This window comes from Monodon monoceros, unplaced genomic scaffold (assembly GCF_005190385.1).
Source record: "Monodon monoceros isolate NGI ecotype Baffin Bay Population unplaced genomic scaffold, NGI_Narwhal_1 Super_Scaffold_6, whole genome shotgun sequence".
Taxonomy (NCBI): Eukaryota; Metazoa; Chordata; class Mammalia; order Artiodactyla; family Monodontidae; genus Monodon; species Monodon monoceros.
Genome location: NW_021703783.1, coordinates 79,579,661 through 79,593,177, shown reverse-complemented (window position 1 = coordinate 79,593,177; position 13,517 = coordinate 79,579,661). Strand labels below are relative to the sequence as shown.

Below are 13,517 nucleotides of genomic sequence, written 5' to 3'. Positions count from 1 at the left end.
AGAAATTTTTAAGTGAAATTTTAAATCCTTATTTCTTTAGATACAACAACCTAGTGAGTTGGGTAAGGCTGATATTAATCTATTGTATAGAAGATTAAACTGAAGCTAAAAGTACGTAAATTATTTTCTCCAGCTTAACACAGCTAGAAAATACTAGAGCCAGGACTTAAATTTAGGCCTTCTAATTCCCAGGTCCTGGGTTCTATTAAGACACATTATCAACTTTTACTTCTCTTAGAATTTCTAGAGGAAACATCAGATTATAGCATTTAGCCGGGGGAAAAGCAGAATATCTAAGCAAAGGATAAGACACTGAGGCAAGAATATGAAGAAAGCTGAGTAGGTAAAGAAAGCAAAGCAATTAGAGCCGTTTGTGGAGCAAATTCTGACAGGGAAATGAAAAAGAGAAGATGTGTATGAAGAACTCAGTGATGGAGACGGGGACAGAGGTCTAAAACCCAAGAAGCTTCTGGGGTTGGGAGTCAAAGCATCCAACAGTGTCAGGGACACTAGCGCGCTAGTCCCAGCGAGGGAGGCGGGGCAGCAAGAGCCTGTCCGGAGCCTGCGTTGCCCCGCCCCACCCCGAGCCCGCCCCGCTCCGAGCCCGCCCCGCTCCGGCCCTCCCCCAGATCTCTTAGGTGATGCTGCAGCCAACATGGCGCCGGCGGCGGCCGCGGCTACCTGAGCGGAATGCTCCCGGTCCTTGGCGGCAGCGGTGGCGGATGTGGCCTCGGCAGGGGGCTCAGGTCTGTCCCGGGCGTGAGTGCTCACGCGCCTCTCCTCCGGCCGGGTTAACCCAGACAAAGAGGAGACGGCCACGAAGAGAGGAGGCAGTGAGGAACGGAGAGCGAGCGCGGCGCCCCCCGGTTCGGCACCATGGCTGGGCTCATCAAGAAACAGATCCTGAAGCACCTCTCCAGGTCAGTCAGAGCCTCGGGCGTGGGCGCTAGTCCGCTTCCGCCCTAGTCGGTTATCAGAGGCAACCTGCGGCTTCGGGGGCGGCCGGGACCGGCAGACGAGCGGGAGGCGACCTTCGGGCTCCCCGCTCCAGTTCGGGCAGAGGTCGCTGCCCCGGATCTCCCGTCGCCTGCGGCGCCCAAGACTGGCCTCACGAGTCAGTCCCCTGACGGGTTCGCCCCCGGACGGGTTCGTCCCTGGATGGGTTCGCCCCTGGACGGGTTCTCTCTCCCGGCTGGCTCGCGGAGGAGCGTGTTGGGCTGCTGGGGGAGGCTGCGGACTGGGATCGTTGCCGACACGGCGTCTGGGGGCGTTTGTAGGACCCCTCTCGGGCCGTCCTGCGCGGAGGCTGCAGATGGTTTGTCACCCAGGTGCCCGGTGTCTGCTCGCCTCCATTCGGAGCTGAGTGGTTCCGTTAACCGAGGGCGTCTGGCGCAGTGTGGACTGTTAGGGCTGAGAATTGTTTTCTCACTGAAATGTTAACCTTGTTATTGTTCTGAATTCACCTTACCTCGCCGTTCCCAGTCTAATGCATTAGAGGGTGTGCCTGTTTGCACAGTTAGGATTTGTTTTAGGTAAATAATCTGAGTTACCAGCTTTGGCGAGTTCTTTCTGGAGTCGTTTTAGCCCCACATCATTCGTACAAAGCAGTTTTTTTGTTTTTTTTTTTGTTTTTTGCTTTATTTTAATCTAAGACCCATAAATTCAGGGAGCCACCATCTGTGGTAATAAACCCAAGACTTGTCATTCTTTGCATTTCGTAACGCGGTTTTAGTCGGAATCATGACTCAGTAAAGCTGGCAGTTTGTTACTGCCCCTGACTTCTCCATATTTGTCTCAAGACACAGGCTAAATGTAGGATCTTGTTTGCAAGTTGTTAACAGCGAATTCAAACTGCTTAGTTATGACCCTTTTCTCTGTTAATTTGTCTGTAAGTTAATGATTAATTTTAACTGATTTTAGGAAAACACTTGGGTGTGATGATATACTTTCGTAATACAGACAATTCTTGATTTTCCAAATCGTTGTATACCACAGGTTATATATTAGGGAACAAAATAATTATTTCTGTGATTCAGCAAATATTTTTCTCGCTTATAACATTGAATAAGATATATTTTTTTAAAGTAACAAATTATAGCAGCATTTATGAATCTACATTTCTTAACATTATCACTAATTGGAAAGTTTCTTTTAAAATTGTCCGTATAGTCCAATAATGAATTATCTCACTTTGGAAGATTTTATCTTTATTATTATTTTTTATGATTTAAGTAAGATCTGACTTATCAGATGTCCTCCAGCCTTTCTCATACTCAGTTCCTACAAGAAAATTCAGACCTATAGAAAATGATTTGAATTTCTATTTTCTCACTCTCCCTAGGATGATAGTACTTAGCTAGTTCCATTCTAGATGCATAGGAGAAAAGTTTGTTCAGTCATTGAGTGCCTTAGGGCATTAGAGTTTAATTCTCTTGTAGAACTCCAGTTTGGAAGGACTCTTAAAAATTAGTTGTAAAGGTAATGGCTAACTTCACAAAATAGACACATTCAGAATTGAGCCTTGAGGATTACTTTTTTGTTTGTTTGTTTTATTTTTTAAACATCTTTATTGGAATATAATTGCTTTACAATGGTGTGTTGGTTTCTGCTGTATAACAAAGTGAATTAGCAATACGTATACGTATATCCCCATATCCCCTCCCTCTTGCGTCTCCCTCCCACCCTCCCTATCCCACCCCTCTAGGTGGTTACAAAGCACCGAGCTGATCTTCCTGTGCTATGGCGGCTGCTTCCCACTAGCTATCTCTTTTACATCTGGTAGTGTATATATGTCAGTGCTACTCTCGAGGATTACTTTTTAATCTGTATGATTTTCAATAGCTGTGTTGTAAATAACAATGATTTTTTTGAGATGAGTTTTTGAAGCACTTGAGTTTTCAGTTATTTCACATTTCAAAACTTCCTTAAGTCAGATGAACTGAAGAGCATCAAATTCATATTCTTGGTTAAAATATTAATCTTACTGCTGTTGCTGTCATTTGTCATCTCCTAAGAAAAATACAATTATTTATAAACATAAAGGATGACAGTAGAAGAAACAAGGTGGATGTTGTGATAAATTATAGTTACTCAAATAGGAATGAACTTTTGAAATTACCTGGGTCAAGCTTAATTTTACAGGTTATTCAGTAATGAAGATGTCACTATACTGATCTAATCATCTGGAACACAGTTTGATAGGAAATACTTAGAACATATTACCTTCCAATACCTTTCTTATGGCCAGTGAATGGAACTCATGGCACCTTCTTAACGGAGGCCTTACCTGACCATACTCTTCTCTGTAGCGCTCATTCTCATCAGTCATAATATATACTTATTTATTTGAAGTTCGTTTGTCTTCTCCACTGTATGTAAATTCCATGAGGATAGGGATTTTTGTTGTTGTTGTTTGTTTTTTGGAGTCTAGAATAATGTAGGCACTCTACGACTATTTTTTGAATGAATGCATGAATGACAACAATGAACTGACTCTCCCTCACATTGCTGTTTTTTTTTAACTAAAGCAAGACTATAAGCCACCAATATTATTGCAGATATTGGGCATGACCTATTTTCCTGTGGTTTTAGGGAATAATGGGCAATTGAATCATTGAATAAATGTGGTGCCGGTGTCCTGGAAAGGAAGGACTAGGAAAATGACCCTTTATATAAGGGGTCTTCCAGTAAGGAAGACTATCTAGGAAGCAACAGGAGAAAGAGAGTGCTAACTCTGAGCCTTGAGATTGAAGTATGGTGAAATTGTAAGGTTAAAACCAGGTTTACTTAGATACAGGGGCTTAAGAAACTGGTGTATTGGAAAAGTATGAAAGAGGAATTATTCTTAAGAGATTAACAAATGCTTTAAGCAAATGCTGAACTATTTGAGAAGTGTAAATCTATATACTTGTTCCCTGCCTAATTGTTTAGTTTGTATTCCAAGCATCTCTTTCATTGTTAATGAAAACAGTACTGAAGAGGGAGAGTTAGTGTGTGTGTGTGTGTATGTTGGATATGGGGGCTGGAGTAGTTGCATTTTAAGAGAAGTGAAACAGGAAAAGCCTTTGAAGGAGAATTTACCCTGATCTTTCATACCATCATCAGCATAAAATATGTTTTGGAGGCTTCTCTAAGAGAGTATTTTTTTCAGAAGGAAATGGAAACTTCTAAAGAAAAGTTAGAACAAGTGTAAGAAAAGAAATAAGAGCAGGAGCTACCTTTCAGCTCAAGGCCTCATTACCTGTTACTGTGGTATGTGTACATGCGTGCTCCAGCAAAGGCAGGGGGGGGAATAGAAGCTCGAAGATGGGGTACATTTAAGCCAGGACCTGAAAAGGGGTGGGGAAGATTTAGATACAAATGCTCCCCACTATTCCTTTGGCTCAAGGCATATTATGCTGGGCACAAGGTTTACTGGGGGTTTGGCAGGACAGACATACACCACACCTGGGTACAGTCTTTGTATAGTTTTAAGTAGTAGTTATCAAATATGGGTGTTTTTACCCCTCAGGGGACATTTGGCAATGTCTGGAGACATTTCTGATTCTCACAACTTGGCAGGGGTGGGGGTGGGGCGGTGACTAGTGGGTAGAGGCCAGGGACGCTGCTAAACATGCTACAGTACACAGCCCAGTGCCCCACAGAAAGAATTATTTGGCCTATGTGTCAATAGTTTTGAGGTTGAGAAACTGGTTTAAAGTATACACATGTATGTCAGATTATTAAACTAGGGTACTATGCCAGTTAAGATTATATTGTCTGCAGACAACAAAAACCTGTTCTGTTTAACTTAGGCTGAAAAAGGAAATGTAACAGAAAGCTCTTGGGGTGGGTTACAGAATCTGAAACTAGACAACTCCTAGGGCCTAACTGGAAGCATGCTTGAACCTCAGCACTATTGACATTTGGTCAAGATAATTCTTTGTTGTAAAGGGCTGCTCTCTGCATTGTAGGATGTTTAGCAGCATCTCTGGTCTCTACCCACTAGATGCCAATAGCACTCCCACCGTCTTGACAATGAAAAAATGTCTCCAGACGTTGCCAAATGTCCCCTGGAAGGCAAAATTGCTCCTGGTTGAGAACCACTGCTTTAGGGTGCTGTCCCATCTCTCATAACTCCCAATCTGATCTCCTGTCAAGTTTCAGATTGCTGGGAGAGAAAATCTGTTTGGCCCAGTTCTGTTTATCCATGGATCAATTAACAATGGCAAAGGGTTATAGAGCAAAAATATGGTCATGGGGAGAACTATTTTGAGTCAGGCTTTGCTGCTCCATTTGGTGTCTTTAATAGGCACTGAACTTAATTAGATTTCAGAGGGCCTCATTTGCTATGTTAAGGAAATTGAAATTGAACTTCATCCCAGGAGGTGACTGCTAATAAAGAGTTCCTGACAAAAGAGGGACATGATCACTAAAGGTGCATGGTTATCAGTTTGGTTTGGAGTCCAGGGTTCAGGAGCTGTTGTCTGGGGTGGAAACATAGTCTCTAGAGGGGTTCTGATTAACTTAAGTAGAAAAGTAATGTAGAAGGATATCAGTGTACCACAGAGGTTATGGGAAAGTTAGAGAAACAGACTTGGGAAGGGCTTGGATACAGGTCAGCTCCAAGGACCTAGGTAAGAGAAACTACTTGACAGTCTCAACAAGACATGCTCCCTAAATAAAGGGGAAGGAACAAGTAGAAAGGCAGGGTGGCCTGAGAAGATTGTTAAATATTTGGAATATTTGTTAAGGAGATTAGGAAGGGTTGAGGGCTTGCATGATCTTGTGACTGAATGGCAAAGTGAAGTGAGTTTCCAGTGCTTCACAGTGTATTGATTGGGATGGCTTAGGCTGTATAAGGACAGAAGGGGGGCGGGGCAGCCGATGATAGCCTGGGGAGAAAAGGAAAAAACCCTCAAAAGATTGGAAATTTTATCTACTAGAAGAGCAGTTGAGAAGAACAAATGAGAAAACTGGAAGGATTAGATGTTTTGTCTGAAAGTGTCATATATGTTAAAGTTTAAGATTTTAGGACGCGGGTTCTTGCTCCTGTCTGGGAAGATCCCACGTGCCGCGAAGCGGCTAGGCCCGTGAGCCACGGCCGCTGAGCCTGCGTGTCCGGAGACTGTGCTCCGCAACGGGAGAGGCCACAACAGTGAGAGGCCCAGGTAATGCAAAAAAAAAAAAAAAAAAAAAAGATTTTAGAGTAAGCCTAGTTTAGGGCAAGGTATCAGAAAAGGCCATGGAAGTGCACTGCTGAAGAGAAGTTAAGGTGCATGTGATTGGAGATGAATACCACTGGGTCTATAATTCTTCTTGTATCAGACATTCTTAAAAAGAAATACAACATAGATTATTTAGACTGTTGGAAATTACTTTCTCAGGACTTCCCTGGTGGCGCAGTGGTTAAGAATCCGCCTGCCAATGCAGGGCACACGGGTCCGATCCCGGTCCGGCAACTAAGCCCGTGCGCCACAACTACTGAGATGGTGCCCTAGAGCCAGTGAGCCACAGCTACTGAGCCCACGTGCTGCAAGTACTGAAGCCCACGCGCCTAGAGCCCGTGCTCCTCAACAAGAGAAGCTACCGCAATGAGAAGCCTGCGTACCGCAATGAAGAGTAGCCCCCGCTCGCCGCAACTAGAGAAAGCCCGTGCGCAGCAACGAAGACCCACTGCAGCCAAAAATAAATAAATAAAATAAATATTTTTAAAATAAAAAGCTTTAAAAAAAAGAAATTATTTTCTCAAATTATAATTTCATATAATTATTGACAGGCTAATTATTTACATTTTTCACTTTTAAAGTTCAATAAATAATTTTTGAGAGTTTATATGTACCAGGTTATTGAGAACTGGGCATTAGAGATACATGGTCTCAGCTCTTGGAAAATTTCAGTGATTCCTATTCTGGCAAAAGAAGCATGAATAGGATCACTAAATGTAATCTATTTCTAGAACTGTACTGCCATATCAAATTTGTGAGATTTGGTTTACTTGGATGAGGCAACTGGGAGAAGAGTGAGTTAAATATTACCTTTTAGGATTATAAATAAATTTACTTTTATAAGTTTGGGGATTTTTTGAAGTAATGTTTGGTTACTTAAATTGTATTGTTTTAAAAATAATCTCCAATAATGCTGATTTACTCCAATAATGCTATATATACTAGTTGTTTATTTAGCAAATATTTACTGAGTGCTACTTTGTACCAGGTACTGGTCCATAGTGCTGGGCAAAAATCCCTGCCCTCGATGGAGTTTACATTTTAATCAGAGAAGGCTGAGAGTAATTAAATGAATAAGTGAAGTACATTATATCAATTTGTGGTAAGTGCTGTTGAAAAAAATAACACAGAAAGGGGATAGGAAGTGCAAGGAGGCGGGGACAGAGTTTGCAATTTTAAATCTAGTGATGGAGAAGGCTTAATTGAGAAGATGTTATTTGAGAAGAGACGTGAAAGTGGGGGTGGGAACAAATGCAAAGATCCAGAAGTGGAAGCTTACTTGTCATTTTTTGGCAAATATATTGAGGCCGCCGATATAGGTGAAGTGAGGTGAGGAGTGAGGTGAGTAGAGGAAGATGAGATCAAAGAGAAAACAAGGGCCAGATCTTGTGGGACCTTGTAGTGACTTTGGCTTTTACCCTGAGTGAGATTGGAAGCCACTGGAAGGCTTTGAGCCATTGATCACTGCAGCCAAGTGGGAAATAAATAATAGGAGGACAAGGGCAGAAGAAGGAGCCCAATGAAAAGTGATAACTATCCCAGTGAGAAAAATATTGGCTTGGAGCTACGTGGATGCAGTAGAGTTGTTGGGATACATAGGTTCTAGATGTGTTTTGAAGGCAGAGCCTCAGGATTTGCTGATAAGATGTGCATTGAGAAAGAGAACAGTTATGGATGACTTTGACATAAGCAACTGACAAGATGGAGTTGCTGTTAATTAAGCTGGAGAAGATATGCAGGAGGAGCAGGCTTATGGAAGAAGATCGGGAGTTTGGCTCTGGATACATTAATTTGGATGCCTATTAAGTATCTTACTGGAGAACCCTTTTATTTGTAAGCTAATTTAGACTGCATCTCTTATAGTCGGGCAACAACAATGTCAGTGTTTTTTTTGTGTGGTTATCCTTTGGCTTATGCAATGGATAATTACAGAAAAGTGAATTGTGAGTTGAATTTTAGGGGGTGGATTTTTCCTTTTTTCTATTATGCACACTATGTAGAAGCATCTGAAATTGAGCAAGGTGCCCGTTTCTTTCACATTAATTTACAACTATAACCAAGATATTGGTTCTTGGAAAAGTTACTTTTAGGAGATTGATTTGAAAACTTCAGGTGAAATGGAGATTGGATGCTTGGTCCATTGGATGTTGTAATATTATAATCCTAGAATCAGATGGTATTTGTTCCTGTCTCCTAGAAGGAGGTTATTAAAACATTGAGGTTTTTGACTTTCCCAAGGTTTAACAGGTAGTGTTGAGTGGTTAAGTCACTGATCCAGCACCCTTATAATTTGATTATTCTATACTACCTGTTCAGGCTGTTGTTCCCACCTAACAGTTTGCTGTTCTTTTAGTTTTTGGCATTTCCCTTATTACTCTTTTATGGTGTTTTATCATCCTCCTGCAATATCCCTTAGGAGATTCTTTTATTACTTGGGAATACTTTGACTTTGTAGTCCTTTGAAGCTTGGGAAACATAGTCTTTTGACTCAGCAATTCTTTAAAGTTGGGGAAGGACAATTTCTCCATTTATTTCTTTTTACTTGCATAATTTTTTTGCAATATCACTTTTTTGCAATATTGTCCTTTGCCTTAATACTGCAGTTTCCAGTCTAAACGTTTCCTTAGTAAGTTGACCTCTTATCAGTTTATATGTTTTAAAGTCTGCATATTATGTTACTTAGGATGAGTAATTTAATATTTATTAAATATTGGTATTTACAAGTTGGTATTAGCTCACACTGAACATAAGTTACAAGTGAAAGGCTTTATGACTATTTCCACTAGTGAAATATGAGTAGTTATCATATCAAGACCAAGTTATTAAAACAAAATTAAGAGCTGAGCAAATTTGACTCAGGATATGGTAATTTATTGTTTGGGTTTTTTTTTCAGGCATTGGACTTACTATTGATCTGTCTCATAATTCACTGACTTATTTCGAGACTTCTTCCAGCCAAAGAGAATGTTGTGTGTAAATTTTGAATCTCTATATTAGTCTATCCTTTGAGACTTCATTTTAGCTATATGTATAATGTACTCTTTTTCTACCCAAAAATACCGTTAAGAGAGGAATCTCTGGCTCCTTTTTGCCACTGCTATCATAGCATCGTGTTGTTTTCCTCTACTGTTGTCTATTTATTAAAACAAAAGTTTCATGTTTATTAGTTCCGTAGACTGTCATCTCTTTAAGGGTAGAATAACCCTGATAGGCTTTGAATTCTGAGTGCAGTAACTATGCTTGTGTTATTCACCATTGTATCTTTAGCATCTGCCACAGTACTGTGGTACATAGTAGTTGTTCAGAAACATGAAAAGTTGATTTATATCCAAAAAGTTTAAATTAAAACTTTTTTCTAATACTTTAGTTCTCCAATTTACTTTTGAGTATATAGATGTAGTTTATTGCTGGATCTCTTGGTTTTGTGGGTTATTTTTCATAGCTAACTTTACTCTTTTTAGTATTCTCTATGAAATGAAATGAGGATTATAGTTTTAACTGGGCCTTACGGCAGTTAAAATTTTGACAATTTGTATTTATAGGTTGCTTGCCTTTTAGAGTGCTTGTGCTAATTGGTTTCATTTAATGTTGAATTGTACAGTTCAGTCTTTGTATAACTTTTGTACAATATAGCTATCTCATTTTTGTTAAATATTATTTTTAATATAAAAATTTTAAAATACTGATTTAATAGAGTAGTAGTGCTACCAGTGGTAGAGAGAATGAAGAAAATCATAAATGATTGATTTATCTTAGAATTTAAGCAGCATTTGCCTTTAGTTAATCCAGTGTGAAATACAACTGTATTTTCTTTAAAGTGCATCAGAGCTAAATATTTTTATCATATCATTCCTTTCCTCTTCCTTCCCTTAAACTTGCTCCCTTCTGTGTCCCCTGTGTACCCATTCCCTGCAGCGATCCCTGCTGGCTGTGGTGGAGATTGGTGTGCTGTGAATTTCATAATCACCCAAATGAGTACCAGAGGAGTCTAAGAAACCCTGGCAACTGACTACTTGCTTTCACCACGAGTAGGGACCTTTTGTCTGAATTTCCTGCCCTCAGGTAATTCTTCTATTCCCCATTTTTTTTTTCTTTCTGTAGATGAAAGCACTTACTATGCCCCACATAAAGATACTTTGAGAATATTTTCTGATTCTTCTTCTTTTTGTCAGGCACCGACTTCATGTTTGTTTGGTTTTTTTTTTTTTTTTTTTTTCACCATGTAGCTACAGGCTCATGCAATTCTCTTAGAATGTCTTCTAGTATATAAGGTTTGGCAATGAAATAAAGCTATAACCAGTTCTTTCTGATGTTGCATGAGTGAGTTTTAAAACTTATAGTCAGCTATTTGAAAATAGTAATTAGCATTATCTACTCTTTAATGGGTTAGGCATCATAGTCTAATTTAATTAATGAAGTATGAAGGCTCTTTTGATAATGAGGATGTTTTGATCAATTCACTGAAGGACTTAAAGAGTTTATTTTGTGTACTTAATGTTAAGTATAATATTTTTTAAATTAATTAATTTTTGGCTGTGTTGGGTCTTCATTGCTGCACACGGGCTTTCTCTAGTTGCGGCGAGTGGGGGCTACTCTTCATTGCGGTGCTCTGGCTTCTCTTTGCGGTGGCTTCTCTTGTTGTCAAGCACAGCTCTAGGTGCGCAGGCTTCAGTAGTTGTGGCACGCGGGCTCAGTAGTTGTGGCTCGGGGGCTCTAGAGGGCAGGCTCAGTAGTTGTGGCGCACGGGCTTAGTTGCTCCCTGGCATGTGGGATCTTCCCGGACCAGGGCTTGAACCCGTTTCCCCTGCATTGGCAGACGGATTCTTAACCACTTCGCCACTAGGGAAGCCCTATGCGTTCTCTTTTTTTTTTTTATTACATTTTTTATTGAAAAAAATTCACGTAACATAAAATTCACCATTTAACCATTTTAAGGTGTTTCTTTAGTAAATTCATGATGTGATGCAACCTTCATTCCTAATTCTAAACCAGCACTGACTTTTCAGGTTATTGCTCCTGAACGGGTGTGGTGCTCCTGACGCCTAGTGGGCAGGGGCCAGAAATGCTGCTAAAGTCCCAGAAGAGAGAATTAATTTTCTGTCTCCTAAGTGTTGAGGCTGAGAGACCCCACTCTACACCATTAGAGCACCACATCAAATCCAAGGAAATAAACAGCCAGTCAGTCGTGTCATCCCTACTGGTCTCAAGAATGTCTTTACAGCATTTTTATTTCAGTTCAGGAGGCAAGGTTCACATGTTTGGTGGTTAGGTCTTTTTAGTCTCTTTTAATATAGAGGAGTATTCTCTGCCCCACACTCAGACTTTCTGTCTGATTACTTTTTGTAAGCGTTCAGGCCAGTTTTGGCACTGCATTCTCTTTCCATATTTTATTATTACCTTTATTTATTGAAGTGTAGTTGATTTACAGTGTTGTTCCAATCTCTGCTGTACAGCAGAATGACTGTTTTACACATATAGACATTCTTTTTTTTTAATTTTTAAATTTAATTTTATTTATTTTTTGTACATCAGGTTCTTATTAGTTATCTATTTTACACACATCAGTGTATACATGTCAATCCCAATCTCCCAATTCATCTCACCCCCCCATCCCCCACCCCGCCACTTTCCCCCCTTGGTGTCCATACGTTTGTTCTCTACATCTGTGTCTCAATTTCTGCCCTGCAAACCGGTTCATCTGTACCATTTTTCTAGATTCCACATATATGCGTTAATATACGATATTTGTTTTCCCCTTTCTGACTTACTTCACATTGTATGACAGTCTCTGAATCCATCCACTTCTCTACAAATGACCCAATTGCATTCCTTTTTATGGCTGAGTAATATTCCATTGTATATATGTACCATGTCTTCTTTATCCATTTGCCTGTCAATGGGCATTTAGGTTGCTTCCATGACCTGGCTATTGTAAATAGAGCTGCAATGAACATTGTGGTACATGACTCTTTTAAATTATGGTTTTCTCAGGGTATATGCCCAGTAGTGGGATTGCTGGGTGGTATGGTAGTTCTATTTTTAGTTTTCTAAGGAACCTCCATACTGTTCTCCATAGTGGCTATATCAATTTACATTCCCACCAACAGTGCAAGAGGGTTCCCTTTTCTCCACACCCTCTCCAGCATTTATTGTTTGTAGATTTTTGATGATGGCCATTCTAACTGGTGTGAGGTGATACTTCATTGTAGTTTTGATTTGCATTTCTCTAATGATTAGTGATGTTGAGCATCCTTTCATGTGTTTGTTGGCAATCTGTGTATCTTCTTTGGAGAAATGTCTATTTAGGTCTTCTGCCCATTTTTGGATTGGGTTGTTTCTTGTTTTAATATTGAGTTGCATGAGCTCTTTATATATTTTGGAGATTAATCCTTTGTCAGTTGCCTCGTTGGCAAATATTTTCTCCCATTCTGAGGGTTGTCTTTTTGTCTTGTTTGTAGTTTCCTTTGCTTTGCAAAAGATTTTAAGTTTCATTAGGACCCATTTGTTTATTTTTGTTTTTATTTCCATTACTCTAGGAGGTGGATAAAAACAAATCTTGCTGTGTTTTATGTCAGAGAGTGTTCTTCCTATGTTTTCCTCTAAGAGTTTTATAGTGTCCGGTCTTACATTTAGGTCTCTAATCCATTTTGAGTTTATTTTTGAGTATGGTGTTAGGGAGTGTTCTAATTTCATTCTTTTACATGTAGCTGTCCAGTTTTCCCAGCACCACTTATTGAAGAGACTGTCTTTTCTCCATTGTATACCCTTGCCTCCTTTGTCATAGATTAGTTGACCATAGGTGCGTGGGTTTATCTCTTTCTGTCCTGTTCCATTGTTCTATATTTCTGTTTTTGTGCCAGTACCATACTGTCTTGATTACTGTAGCTTGTAGTATAGTCTGAAGTCCAGGAGCCTGATTCCTCGAGCTCCGTTTTACTTTCTCAAGATTGCTTTGGCTATTCAGGGTCTTTTGTGTTTCCATACAAATTGTGACTTTTTTGTTCTAGTTCTGTGAAAAATGTCATTGGTAGTTATTTAGGGCTTGCATTGAATCTATACATTGCTTTGGGTAGTATAGTCATTTTCACAATATTGATTCTTCCAATCCAAAAACATGGTATATCTCTCCATCTGGTGGTATCATCTTTAATTTCTTTCATCAGTGTCTTATAATTTTCTGCATACAGGTCTTTTGTCTCCCTAGGAAGGTTTATTCCCAGGTATTTTATTCTTTTTGTTGTAATGGTAAATGGGAGTGTTTCCTTAATTTCTCTTTCAGATTTTTCATCATTAGTGTATAGGAATGCAAGA

General features: G+C 39.8%; 2 protein-coding genes across 5 annotated transcripts in view; one reads left to right on the top strand and one right to left on the bottom strand.

Annotated features, from left to right (window-relative positions):
• Nucleotides 1-749, bottom strand: part of ACTR6 (actin related protein 6) — a 34,310-nt gene extending 33,561 nt beyond the window's left edge. Inside the window, exon 1 of the mRNA XM_029205229.1 lies at nt 682-749. The gene's annotated coding sequence lies outside the window, so the exon portion shown is untranslated. The remainder of the gene's footprint in view (nt 1-681) is intronic.
• UHRF1BP1L (UHRF1 binding protein 1 like) overlaps nt 631-13,517 on the top strand; it is a 101,818-nt gene continuing 88,931 nt past the window's right edge. For 3 of the 4 annotated variants that reach the window (XR_003791088.1, XM_029205226.1, XM_029205227.1), the window contains exon 1: nt 638-920. Coding sequence is in view for 3 of the 4 variants with exons in the window: in XM_029205226.1 (XP_029061059.1) it covers nt 877-920 (44 nt within the window). In the remaining variant the exon portion in view is untranslated. Of the gene's footprint in view, nt 921-13,517 lie in introns of all 4 variants that reach the window. The other variant, XM_029205225.1, reaches the window with a different exon arrangement.